General features: G+C 46.0%; 1 protein-coding gene across 1 annotated transcript in view; it reads right to left on the bottom strand.

Annotated features, from left to right (window-relative positions):
- The window catches only part of runx1t1 (RUNX1 partner transcriptional co-repressor 1), a 93,836-nt gene extending 80,774 nt beyond the window's left edge, over positions 1-13,062 (bottom strand). The window contains 3 exon segments of the mRNA XM_055633602.1: positions 3,709-3,950; positions 5,846-5,983; positions 12,753-13,062. Of these exon segments, the coding sequence (XP_055489577.1) occupies positions 3,709-3,950; positions 5,846-5,983; positions 12,753-13,002 (630 nt within the window). The 5' untranslated portion in view covers positions 13,003-13,062.
- Between the last annotated feature and the right edge of the window lie 1,506 nt (positions 13,063-14,568).

The following is a 14,568-nucleotide window of genomic DNA, read 5'->3' as shown; positions in this document are numbered from 1 at the left end:
GAAACAGAAGATTTCGGAGAAAACACACGTAGTCATGGAGAGAATGTACAAACTCCTTACAGACAGCGCCCGTAGTCAGGATCAAACCCGGGTCTCCGGTGCGGCAAGTGCTGACAGCAACTCTACCGCTGCGCCATCGTACCACCACATTAACTATATAACATCATGAGGGGAATGGTATGTTGGCTTTCATTGCTAAAGGATTTGAGTATAGGAGCAGAGAGGTTCTACTGCAGTTGTACAGGGTCTTGGTGAGACCACACCTGGAGTATTGCGTACAGTTTTGGTCTCCAAATCTGAGGAAGGACATTATTGCCATAGAGGGAGTGCAGAGACGGTTCACCAGACTGATTCCTGGGATGTCAGGACTGTCTTATGAAGAAAGACTGGATAGACTTGGTTTATACTCTCTAGAATTTAGAAGATTGAGAGGGGATCTTATAGAAACTTACAACAAAATTCTTAAGGGGTTGGACAGGCTAGATGCAGGAAGATTGTTCCCGATGTTAGGGAAGTCCAGGACAAGGGGTCACAGCTTAAGGATAAGGGGGAAATCCTTTAAAACCGAGATGAGAGAACTTTTTTCACACAGAGAGTGGTGAATCTCTGGAACTCTCTGCCACAGAGGGTAGTTGAGGCCAGTTCATTGGCTATATTTAAGAGGGAGTTAGATGTGGCCCTTGTGGCTAAGGGGATCAGGGGGTATGGAGAGAAGGCAGGTACGGGATACTGAGTTGGATGATCAGCCATGATCATATTGAATGGCGGTGCAGGCTCGAAGGGCCGAATGGCCTACTCCTGCACCTAATTTCTATGTTTCTATGTTTCTATGAATAGACAGTTAGTTATACCTTTGACTGGCTCGCAGTGGACAGAATAAGTGCAGACTGAATGGGTGTTTCTTATTCTTTTCCCATGCATTATTGGCCTATAACTACAGTTTATTTGAAATGAAAGGTGTATATTGATCATTGCGATACTGGTATCTCAAAGAATATACTCTTTACTTGGTAGAATAGAATAGAATAATGTTTATTGTCATTTGAACCCAAGTTCAAATGAAATTACATTTCTGCAGTCATACAAACACGAAGAAAAAAAAAAACAAGACACACAATTAACACAATTTACATAAACATCCATCACAGTGAATCTCCAAACACCTCCTCACTGTGATGGAAGGCAAATTCTTGTCTCTCCCCTGTTCTTTATTCTTCTCCCGATGTTAAAGCCCCTGGCGGGCGATGGTAAGTCCCGTGGCCATTAAAGCCGCGCCGGGCGGGAGAAGTTGCCATTGCAGGAGCTCCGAAACTGCTTTCCCCTTTACAACAGTTAGTTACGAGGATATTGCCGGGACATGATGGCCTGAGCTATATGGAGAGGTTGAGCCCTATAGGACTTTATTCCTTGGAGCACAGGAGGCTGAGGGATGATCTTACAATGGTGTATAAAGTCATGAGGGGAATAGACAGGGTGAATGCAGAAAGTCTTTCACCCAGGGTGGAGGCAATCCAGTTCTGGAGGACACAGACGTAAGGTGAGAGGGGAACTATTTAATAAGAAATCGAGGTTCAATCAGAAGGTGGAGGGTATATCATAAGGTCATAAGGGAGAGGAGCAGAATTAGGCCATTCGACCCATCAAGCCTACACCGCCATTCAATCATGGCTGATCTATCTCTCCCTCCTAACCCTATTCTCCTGCCTTCTCCCCATAACCTCTGACATCTGACATCAAAAATCTATCTATCCCTGCCATAAAAATACCCACTGACAGCCTTCTGTGGCAAATAATTCCACAGATTCACCACCCTCTGACTAAAGAAATTCAAGAGACAATAGGTGCAGGAGTAGGCAGGGAACAAGGGTGCATGGCTCATGATGTAAGGGATGTTAGATTCTGTGCATCACAAGTTAGATTTATCAACAGAAGATCAGTGATAGACTGAGACTGAAATGGCGTCTGTTAATTCTTTTCCCCATTTTTATTATTATTGTTGACATTTAATAATATGAGTTATAGAGTCATACAGTACAGAAGCAGGCCCTTCAGCCCAACATGTCCATGCTAACCAAGATGCCCCATCTACACAATCCTACCTGTCTACCTATTGCCCATATCCCTCTAAACCTTTCCTGTCAATGTACCTGCTCTAGTGTCTTTTTAAACTCTGTTATAGGACCAGCTGAACTACTTCCTTCTGGAAGTTTCTGGAAGTTTCATATACGTTTCCATTAGTGGAAGAGTGCAGGACGTTCTTTTAGAAAGGAGATGAGGGGGAATTCTCTGCATTTCGGTTGGAGGCCGGTTCTCTGGATGCTTTCAAGAGAGAGCTAGATAGGGCTCTTAAAGATAGCGGAGTCAAGGGATATGGGGAGAAGGCAGGAACGGGGTAGTGATTGGGGATGATCAGCCATGATCACATTAAATGGCGGTGTTGGCTCGGCGGGCAGAATGGCCTACTCCTGCACCTATTGTCTATTGTCTAAGTGTACACATTGGACAAATATAAAGTAGTCTGTGTGACTCTATGAATATAAAGTAGTTTCATATCTATGTGTATCTAGCTGGGACACGTTGGCCGAAGGAGCCTGTTTCCACGCTGTATCTATGGTCTTTGCAAGCACGGTGACAAATGACCCGGACAAGGTGCACACGTACGGGAACACCTTTACGTGGCGTGAAGTGTGCGCGATAGCAAGATGGGAACGGTATCCACTTTCCATACTTACTCACCTTTTTGGTCACATCTTCAAAAAACTCAATCAGATATGTGAGACACGACCTCCCACGTACAAAACTATGCTGACTCTCCCTAATCAGCCCTTGCCCATCCAAATGCCTGTATAAACCTATCCCTCGGAATACTCTCTAGTAATTTTCCAACTACGGATGTTAAGCTTATTGTTCCCAGCATTTTCCCTGCAGCCCTTCTTGAAAAGAGGCACAACATTTGCCACCTTCCAGTCTTCCGGCACCTCTCCTGTATTTAAGGACAGCTCGTAAATTTCAACCGGGGCTCCCGCCATTTCCCCTCTAGTTTCCCGCAATGTCCTCGGATATATCTGGCGCATATAAAGCAGCTTGCTTCCATCTCCTTTCTAAAGGGCGTGTCCCACTGTACGAGGTAATTCATGACTTCTCCCGAGTTTTCACAATTCGAACTTGGAGAATGTCCGTAGCGGGTCTGTAGGAGTTCGTGGATGTCTCGTAGCGGCTCGTAATGTTAACAGTAGGTACTCGGGAAATCCGGTAAACTCGTGACGTTTTTTCAACACTGTGAAAAATGTCCACGAGTAAAAAAATACTCGCGATGAAAAAAATTGGTTACTTTTTACTCGTACGAGCCGCTACGAGACATCCACGAACTCCTACGGACCCGCTACGGACATTCTCCGAGTTCGAATCAGGGGAAAACTCGGGAGAACTCTTGAATTACCTCGTACAGTGGGACAGGCTCTTGACTCTATGAATCTAAAGCAGCTTCGTATCTACATGCATCAAGCAGGGACATGTTGGCTGATGTGGGCAAGTTGTGACGAAGGGGCCTGTTTCCACGTTGTATCACTCTGATGGTCATTGCAAGCGCGGTGACAAAAGACCCGGTCAAGGTGCACGCACGTGGGCGCGCCGTGACGTGGCGCGTGAAGTGTGCGGGGCGGCAAGACGGGAACGGTTTCTCCCTCCCTCCCCCCTTTCCGTACTCACCACTAAACCTAGCACCAAGGTGCGCACCCTCTCGCCAATCTCGGGCGAAATATCGTTGCCGAACTGCTGCAGGGTGGTGAGGAACCTCTTCAGCTTGCTGAGCTGCCGGGCTCCGCAGGCCGGCGGCAGCTGCTGGTTGGCCAGCGTGGACGAGGCAGACGAGGAAGTCCCATTGCTGAATCCGTTTGGCGGAGACGGCGCCCCGTTCAACGCGGTGGGAGAGTGACTGTTGCCGTTCGTCACTGCATCAAAACACAACGGGAAGGAAAAATAAATAAAATTAGGCCACGCTTGTCGTGTCGAGAACGGGTATTAACCCCACTCAAACCAATAGCTACCGATAAGACGTCAGGTTATAAAAGCAGCAACCTTGCAAACAACGACAAGGGAAGTTTCTCCCGCCATATGTCAAGCAGGCCAACAGCAACTGCGTGCCCTCGAGCATGTCTCGGCTAGGTTCACGGAAAAGCTTTGCAGAAACAAGAATTGTACTTCTTACATGCGCTGGGCAGCACCGAGTAAACACTGGCTGGATTCTACTTTATCTTTTGCTCGGGTAGATGCGACGGCATGGAAACATCTGAAAATAGCATTGTCAGTCTAAAGTAAAACAGGTGTACAGTCCCAATACTAGGCCAAGTGTGGAGGTTATATTTATCCACGCACCTGCCAACAGAGCTCCAGCGAGACGGTCAGGGTTAAGGCATAACAGGGACGGAAATAAATAAATACACACGTCCAATCCCAGAGCCACAGCCAAAGTTGGTTCAGTGAGTTTGGGCCTTCAGACAATTCACAATATTACTTTGAAAGATTCTCGCATATTTTACACTTTTAGTTTAGAGACACAGAGTCGACTGTTAAACCTTCTCCACCGCCACCTTTAGTTTAGTTTAGTTGTTTAGTTTAGAGATATACGGCGAGGAAACAGGCCCTTCGCCCTTCCGAGTCCAGGCTGACCAGCGATCCCCACACAATAGCTCTTTCCCATACACACACTATTTGCAATCTTTACCAAAATCAATTAACCTACAGATCCGCACGTCTTTGGAGGAGACAAGGGCACCAGGGGGAAAACCCACACCGGTCACGGGGAGAACGTACAAACTCCATACAGACAGCACCCGTTGTCAGGATGGAGCCCGGGTCTCAGGCGCTATAGGGCAGCAACTCTACCGGGTCTCAGGCGCTATAGGGCAGCAACTCTACCGCTGCGCTGCCCATTTGGAACACATTTCTCATATGATCGACCATCTGACAGATCTCGCTCGAGTTTTGGGGATCAGAGTTTAGGGGTACAACATGGAAACAGGCCCTTCGGCCCATTGAGTCCACACCAACCATCGCTCACACATTCACACTACTTCTATTTGATCCTACTTTCTCATCAACTCCATAAACACTAGGGGCATTTTGCTTGTTCCTCCCCAACAGAGGCCAATGAACCTGCAAATCTGCACGTCTTTGGGATGTGGTAGGAAATAGCATTGTCAGCACCCGGAGAAAACCCACTTGATCACAGGGAGAACGTCCAAACTCCACACAAACAGCACCCGAGGTCAGGATCGAACCCGGGACTCCAGCACTGCGAGGCAGCAGTTCTACCATTGTTCTCTTCTTCTTCTGACTAAGATACCTTCGGTGATACTAGTGGATGTTTCCACAAGTGGGAGAATCTAGGCCATAGCCTCAGAATAAAAGGACGTACCTTTAGAAAGGTGAGGAGAAATTTATTTCATCAGAGGGTGGTGAATCTGTGGAATTCATTGCCACAGATGGCTGTGGAGGCCAAGTCAATGGATATTTTTAAGGCGGAGATTGGCAGATTCTTGATTAGTGCGGGCGTCAGGGGTTATGGGGAGAAGGCAGGAGGATGGGGTTGAGAGGGGAAGATAGATCAGCCACGATTGAATCATGTATCGTCTTTCTGCTGAATGCTTGGTACGCAGTGAAGCTTTTCACTGTACCTCGGTACACGTGACGACAAACTAAACTGAACTGACTGGAGGAGACTCGATGGGCCGAATGGCCCAATTCTGCCCCGAGAACCGCCCCCCTGGACGGGAATCACAAGGACCAAACGGAACGCAGAAATAATGTTAATAATAAAAATAATAAAATCGACATTTCCCCTTACATGTTGTTGGTGTGAATGAGCTGGTTCGAGGCGCTCCTTGGTTGTTTGGTGGAGGTGGCATGGTTGGAGGTGTCAACCGGGTTTGTGTTTTGACATCAGCAGGGGAGTCTGGCATCGTGGAGTGCTTCTCAGTGTGATCTGCCAGAGGCAAAAGAGCATTGGTGTTATTTCTTGGTTTGAAGCAAAAGTTAAAATATTATCATTCAAGTCACCACCCCTCTCCCCACCCCTCACCACCCCATTCAAAGAAAAAAAAATTAAGAGTAAGGAGTAAGCCATTTAGAACGGAGACGAGGAAACACTTTTTCTCACAGAGAGTGGTGAGTCTGTGGAATTCTCTGCCTCAGAGGGCAGTTGAGGCCGGTTCTCTGGATGCTTTCAAGAAAGAGCTAGATAGGGCTCTTAAAAATAGCGGAGTCAGGGGATAGAAACATAAAAATTAGGTGCAGGAGTAGGCCATTTGGCCTTCGAGCCTGCACCGCCATTCAATATGATCATGGCTGATCATCCAACTCAGTATCCCGTACCTGCCTTCTCGCCATACCCCCTGATCCCCTTAGCCACAAGGGCCACATCTAACTCCCTCTTAAATATAGCCAATGAACTGGCCTCAACTACCCTCTGTGGCAGAGAGTTCCAGAGATTCACCACTCTCTGTGTGAAAAAAAGTTCTTCTCATCTCGGTTTTAAAGGATTTCCCCCTTATCCTTAAGCTGTGACCCCTTGTCCTGGACTTCCCTAACATCAGGAACAATCTTCCTGCATTTAGCCTGTCCAACCCCTTAAGAATTTTGTAAGTTTCTATAAGAGAAAGATGATATGGGGAGAAGGCAGGAACGGGGTACTGATTGTGGATGATCAACCATGATCCCATTGAATTGTGGTGCTGGCTCGAAGGGCTGAATGGCCTACTCCTGCACCTATTGTCTACATAATTGCAGCCATCCTGTAGAATAAACCACGAGAGGAACAGATCGGGTAGACGCACAGAACCTCTTGCCCAGAGTAGGGGAATCGAGAACCAGAGGACATACCAGTAGGTTCAAGGTGAGGGGGGGAAAAGATTTAGTAGAAACCTGAGGGGTAACTTTAATATGCAAAGGTTGGTAAGTATATGGAACGAGCTGCCGGTGGAGGCAGTTAAGGCAGGGACTATCGCAAAGTTTAAGAAAGATTTAGGCAGGTCCATGGATCGGACAGGTTTAGAGAGATATAGTATGGGGCAAATGCAGGCCGATGGGACTAGTGTAGATGGGACAAGTTGGTAGGTGTGGGCAAGTTTGCCTGAAGGGCCTGCTTCCACATTGTAAGATTCCATGTCTCTCTATGACTCAAACAGTAGTTTCATCTTTGATATGATACTTTTGATCTCTATGCATATAGGATGCCACAGATTTAGTTTAGTTTATAGATACAGTGCAGAAACAGGCCCTTCAGCCCACTGAGTCCACAATAACCACCGATCCCCACACATTAACACTGTCCTACATGAGGGACAATTTTTACAAGCCAATTAGCCTACAAACCAATACATCTTTGGAGTGTGGGTGGAAACTGAAGCTCTCGGAGAAAACCCACACAGGTCATGGGGAGAACGTGCAAACTCTGTACAGACAAGCACCTGTAGCCAGGATCGGACCCGGTCTCTGGCGCTGTAAGCACCGTGAGGCAGCAACTCTGCCGTTGCGCCACCCTAAAATAATGTCAACTAATATTGAGGATATCGAATATATACCCAGCTTAAAATATATACATGATATACTTCTGCACACGAGGCATTATTCCATTTACATAGCGTCTCCTAGTGCAGTGTTAAAGATGGATCCAAAGCTCTCGAGAAACTTGAGAAACGAAAGCTCTTGCACTGAAGAAAATACAACATTCCTGCGGTATTCCTGTGGTACCCGCCATTTTTATAGTATTTTGGCAGAGAGGGTACCATGTGTTAACTATCAGTATGAGTTGCAGCCTTAAAACTTAAAGCTTGTGGAAAGTAGAATGGTAAACATAGACTATTGGAGTTACACATTATGCCCGTACAAAATGCAAATACACAATGGACAATTCTGGACCAGAAATCAATAGTTGCCAAATATGGGGTTAATATATTCAGTAATATATTGAATTCTTCTCTGGATTATCAGAGGCTGAGAAGAGACCTGATAGAAGTATATAAAATTATCAGCAGCATAATCAGAACCTTTTGTCCCCCAGGGTAAAAATGTTAAATATTGGAGGACATAGCTTTAAGGGGGGGGGGGGGGGGGGGGGGGGTTGAAAGGAGAAGGAGATCTGTTGAGTCCCACTGAGTTACTCCAGCATGTTGTAAGTGAGTAAGTAAGTTTTTTATTTATATAGCACGTTTTAAGTCAACTCACATTGACACCAAAGTGCTTTACATAAATTAAATAATAAGTTTCCATACAAACCATAGAAAAAGGTTAAAAAAAATGAATAAAATGGACACATTATAGAGTTCAACACAAACGTCCCCCCACAGCAGAATCAAAAATGTCCACTGTGGGGAAAGGCACCAGAAAGTTAAGTCCTCTTCCTCTGTGAAACACCCGAGGTCGGGGCCCATTTGTGGCCTTGCAGCCAGTCCGATGATTTTCAGGGCCCTCTTGCCGTGAAGATGGAACTTCGGCGTCGGGTGAAACATTCCCCAGCGGCTTGGAAAGTCTGGAGCGGCTGCCTCCTCCCCGGAGACTGGGGCACTCGTAGACCTCAGGCCGCGCCGGTTGGAGCTCCGACCCCGGCAATTCTACCCCTGGCTGCGCGGCGCTCCAAATCCAGCGCCGCCCGTGGCCGGACGCCCGCAGCCACAGCTCCGCGATGTTGGGAGTCGGCGGCCCCAGCGCTCCGGAGCTTACCGCACGGCAACCCGGTAAGGCATCACCCGCTCCATGTTGGTATCCCAGCGCTGCGCCGCCGCAGAAGCTGTAGTCCCGGCCAGTCCCGACAGGAAACGCCGCTCCATTCTTGATGGTAGGCCGCAAGGACGGGGCGAAGAAGTGGCTTGGAGGGATGCTGCCTCTCCGACCAGGTAGGTGACTGTGTCTATCTTCAGTCTAAACCAGCAACTGTAGTTCCTTCTAACAGGTATATGGACAGGACAGGTTTAGTGGGACTGGTGTATATGGGACATGTTGGTTGGTGTGGGCAAGTTGGGCCAGTGGGCCTGTTTCCACACTGTATCACACTATAAGATGTTTAGTTTTGTGTAGTTTATAGATACAGCACAGAAACAGGCCCTTCGGCCCACCGAGTCTGCGCCGACCAGCGATCACAACACACTAACACTATCCTACACACACTTGGAACAGTTTACAGCTTATTGTATTTTTCTCTGGATTATATGAAGCTGAGAAGAGACCAAATAGAGGTACGTAAAATGATGATCAGCATAGATAGGGCAGACAATCAGGACCTTTTCCCAGGATGCAAATGTCAAATATTAGAGGACATAGCTTTAAGGTGAATGGGGCAAAGTTTAAAGGAGAGGTTTAATTTTGTGTAGTTTAGAGATACAGCACGGAAACAGGCCCTTCGGCCCACCCAGTCTGCGCCAACCAGCGAACTCCAAGCACTAAATTTTTTCCTGTATTATAACACACACTGGGAACAATTGACAATTTTACCAAGCCAATTAGCCTGCAAACCTGTAATGCTTTGGAGTGTGGGAGGAAATCAGAGCACCCGGAGGTCACAGGGAGAACGTACAAACTCCATACAGACAACAACTGTTGTCAGGATCAAACCCGGGTCTCTGACGCTATAAGGGGCCTGTCCCACTTAGGTGATTTTGTCACGGTCGTAGCGGCACCGAAAAAAAAGTGGCGACTGGTCCCCCCCCCCCCCCCCCCCCCCCCCCCCCCCCCCCCATGACAATGTCTACGAGAAGCTACGACAACCTACCACCACCTAGTCGACGTCAAGCTACCGACAACTGGAAACCCATTAGGACGTCCACCTTCGACCACACCTACGACAACCTACAACCGCACCTACGACAACCAAAGTCAATCTACGTCCACCCGCGACAAGCAACGACCCTGTCGGCGACAACTGAAGACAATTCAGTCGCCGGTACCTGTCGCCGGTTGACGTAGGTTGACGTAGGTAGTCGCCAACGGAATTCACCGGAGTCAGCACCCGGCAACAACCAACGTCACCCGGCGACGACCTGCGTCATCCTGGTGACAGCACCAACGACAGGAGAAGGACAAGCTACTTCTAGCCCACTTAAACATTTCAAAATCCAGCGGCGACCAGAAAAAACGTTACAACTCTTCAGGCAACTTGAGGGGACTACTCATGACCATACAGGCGTCACCCCGGCGACCATGTGGCGACAGCCTAGTCGCCGAAAAAAAATCACTTAAGTGGGACAGGGGCTTAAGACCGCAACTCTACCGCTGCGCCACCGTGCCGCCCAACAAGAAACGTGCAGGGCATAAAGGGGATGTTCGGGGCATGTTTTTGTGGTGGTGGAGGAAGATGTGACAGTGGCATTGACAAGGCTTGAGGATAAGCACATGGCTATGCAGGGAATGGATCACGTGCAGGCAGAGGAGATTCGTTTAACTTGACCTTATGTTTGGCACAAACATTTTGGGTTGAAGGGCCTGGTCCTCTGCTGTACTGTTCAATGTTCTGTTCAATGTTTCATTTAGGAGGGCACTTGCATTAACGATACACTATAATTAATGCATGCACATCATCGACTATTTCAATGCACTACATTTTATACCCAAAGCCAACTTTTAAAACAAAATATCATATCTGAATTTTCAATTTCAATCAAGCGATACGAGATAATTCACAAAGAACTTTCTTCAATCTTTGAGTTCTTCTTCTGCACAAGTATTTAAAGGAATACATTATAATTTTAATCAGAGGATATCCTGGAAATTTTGAAACACAGATGTACTTCCTTTTCCTACCTTTTCTTCTTAAGGTCATAAGTGATAGGAGCAGAATTAGGCCATACGGCCCATCAAGTCTACTCCGCCATTCAATCATGGCTGATCTATCTCTCCCTCCTAACCACATTCTCCTGCCTTCTCCCCATAACCTCTGACACTCATACAAGTTAAGTGCACTATCTTCAGTGTGATCATTAATTTCACTTTTACTCAATTCCCTCATTTTAATGACTTATTTTCTGAATTTCTTCCATCGCAGTCCTTTTCCAACTTTGACCTAATCTATTATTTTCTCATTTCTAGAACTGAAGCAGTCATTTTATTTTGGCTTAATAATGAATGTTGTGGGAGAGAAGGAACTTAGTTGTGGAAAGCATGGCAGGAAGCCAAGGACTGGGATTTAAATGGGTCCAAGTACAGGCAGAGACTATGATCGGGACCTGTGCAATGTATTATGTTTGCAATGTTACTTCTTATCTTTGAGCATTTGACGGCACTGAGCCTGGCCTCCCTGGAGTTTAGAAGAATGAGGGGGGGGGGGGACCTCATTGAAACTTACCGAATAGTGAAAGGCCTGGATAGAGTGGATGTGGAGAGGATGTTTCCACTAGTGGGAGAGTCTAGGACCAGAGGCCACAGCCTCAGAACAAAAAGACGTTCCTTTAGAAAGGAGATGAGCAGGATTTTCTTTAGTCAGAGGGTGGTGAATCTGTGGAATTCTTTGCCACAGAAGGCTGTGGAGGCCAAGTCAATGGATATTTTTTAAGGCAGAGATAGCTAGATTCTTGATTAGTACGGGTGTCAGGGGTTATGGGGAGAAGGCAGGCGAATGGAGTTTGGAGGGAGAGATAGATCAGCCATGATTGAATGGCGGAGTGGACTAGATGGGCCGAATGGCCTAATTCTTCTCCTATCTCTTATGACGTTATACCATCACCATTTACATATGGAGCACGGATATATAGAATCTTTCGAACCAAAAAACAGCTTTCACGAAACAGAGAGTTTCCAATCTTGATCGACAGCTCACAGCTAATTCAGGTTAAATAGGAGTTTGTTTATCGATTAGACAATTACCTTGAAATGTTCTTTGATTTCTGTTGATTTCAACAATTCATTGGTTGCCCACCACCACATGACCGGAAACTAAGTACAGTTTAAAAGTATAAAGTACAAATATAAAGGCACAGAGATTTATCAATGCACACACTAAGATATATATAATGTTCAAGAAGGAACTGCAGATGCTAGAAAATCGAAGGTACACAAAAATGCTGGAGAAATCAGAGAGTGCAGCAGCATCTATGGAGCGAAGGAAATGGGTAACGTTTCGGGCCGAAACCGGCCCGAAACGTTACCCATTTCCTTCGCTCCATAGATGCTGCTGCACCCGCTGAGTTTCTCCAGCATTGTTGTGTACCTAAGATACATATGATGCTGGTTTACAAGTCAGTTTTAAATGAAAATACTTAGAGAACAAAAAACCTTGCTAACTTTGAGGCGGGGGGGAAAAAAACAACCTACAAGTAATTTACTGGTAAATGCAATCCCCCCCCCCCCCAAAAAAAAAATTAGGATCACAAAACAAAATTAAAAAGAGTAAAATGGTCTTACAGATTCCATCACACATTTATCCAAGTAGAAGTTGTTCTTGAAATCGTTTACTTACATTTCAGATTATACGGAAGACCAATAATTAGGTTGGTATTTGAGACCCAGTCACCTTCCCACAGTGCATCCTCTATATTCACCCCACTACCTCATCAGGCGCTGAGAATCGCATGGGATAAATATTTTTCAGTTGCTAAAACCTAAAACTAACAGCCACATGTTGCTCCAGACAGATTGCAGAATCCAGTCTCTCCGAAATAAAAGGAAAATATTCCTGACATGCCGAGGTGGAGCGTTTGCCAGGGCTGGTTGGAAGATTACAGTGGGAAATGCAAAGCCCATCTGGTTCCAATTCTGCTAACACTCACCCTGTACTGTTGAAAAAGACCGGCCAGATAAACCAGCTCCAAAACACTGGGGAGAGAAGCCTGTAGAATTAATCTGTAACTTATACAAGAGGCTCATATCCCTCATGCTTAAATAGCACAGCGTTCTACAAGTACTGAAGCATAAACTGTAATTATAAATCAGAAATCCTGTTACTTCTGTGTATCGCCACACTTTAGCACACACAATTAGTCCTAATGCAGAACTTCCTCGGCAAATCTTGAAAGCCATCCAAAACAGTCACCCATGTGCAGCGCAGCTCTGCGGAGGATTAAAATTGACTCCCCCCCCCTCCCAAACCCGACCGACACATGCTTCCACTATACTGACAGCCTGGTGTCAGCCAGGTTCCACGCTTAACCAACCTGCGCTGGATCGGATGGAGCCAAAGCAGAGAGGTTCACCAAATTAAAGGCAACGCCACCATCTGCAACTCATTCCGTGCTGTTTAGCTCAATCAATTCATGATGGAGATAATGTCGAAATAATGGGCCAGTCCTAATCCATATCCCCCCCCACCCCACCCCTAAAATAAAAAGCAAGCTCCCAGTAAAGTTAGTGACTTGATGCAAACTCAGAAAATATGGTTCTAGTCTCTGTAAATCAGTTCCATTCATTCTAGGTAGCAAGCTCATTTTGAATGGCTTTTTTTTTTTTAAACGCTACAATAGCTCACAAAAGGATCTTTTCAACTGAAAATATCAGAGGTTTCTGTTGGATACTATATTTTTTATTTAAGAAGCACAATTACGGAAAAGTTGACTTCATTGTGCTCTCTCCCCGAGGTGATACAAAGGTACTGGAAAAATTAACGTGATATTATTTTTTAATTTAAAGAAAGAATTTGCTTGCTGTCAGACAACTTTCAAATCAAGAGCTTGATGGTCAATAGGAACAAAAGATCTGCGATCAAAAATACTGGATCTGCCCCCCCCACCCCCCCCAACAGGAAAACGGTGACTACAGGACAACTTTATGTTCGAGGTGCTTAAAGACAATTAAAAGACAGCAGAAAAATATATAAATCATGCATGCTGCAGCTTTTCAAAATATTATCTATGTTCACATATGAACGCGTGCCAAATTCCTTCATCCAACAGTCTCCACTGTGTGGAAATCCTCAGTGTACAGCACAAAATAGAGTAAATGAAATTCCTTCAATGCACGCTGGTTATATTAATTATTCAGTCCGATTTAAACAAGGTGTTCTTTCATACAAGGTGATGACTTGGTGAGGTTGGATTTCCACGGATTTCACACGTGTATAAAGTAATGCTCGCATATCTCTCCAAAAGCAGATAGGTACAGTTTTCCGCCGACCTCTTCTCTCCCAGAGATGCTGCCTGTCCCGCTGAGATACTCCAGCATTCTGTGTCTGTCTTTGGTGTAAACCAGCATCTGCAGTTCCTTCCTACACAATAAACTAAACTGAAGTGATACAGCATGGAAACAGGCCCTTCAGCCCACAGTGGTATCTTTTAATCCAGACAGCTCTGAACTGTTAATATTCTTTTTCATGTTCCTTTGTACGTAGCTTTTGAGTGCGATCTCAAATAACTCAAGGAAACATAGAAACATAGAAATTAGGTGCAGGAGTAGGCCATTCGGCCCTTCGAGCCTGCACCGCCATTCAATATGATCATGGCTGATCATCCAACTCAGTATCTCCTGTATCTCCATACCCCCTGATCCCCTTAGCCACAAGGGCCACATCTAACTCCCTCTTAAATATAGCCAATGAACTGGCCTCAACTACCCTCTGTGGCAGAGAGTTCCAGAGATTCACCACTCTCTGTG

The sequence above is a fragment of the Leucoraja erinacea genome, chromosome 4 (assembly GCF_028641065.1).
Source record: "Leucoraja erinacea ecotype New England chromosome 4, Leri_hhj_1, whole genome shotgun sequence".
Classification (NCBI taxonomy): Eukaryota; Metazoa; Chordata; class Chondrichthyes; order Rajiformes; family Rajidae; genus Leucoraja; species Leucoraja erinaceus.
This window is presented reverse-complemented; position numbering and strand designations above follow the sequence as displayed.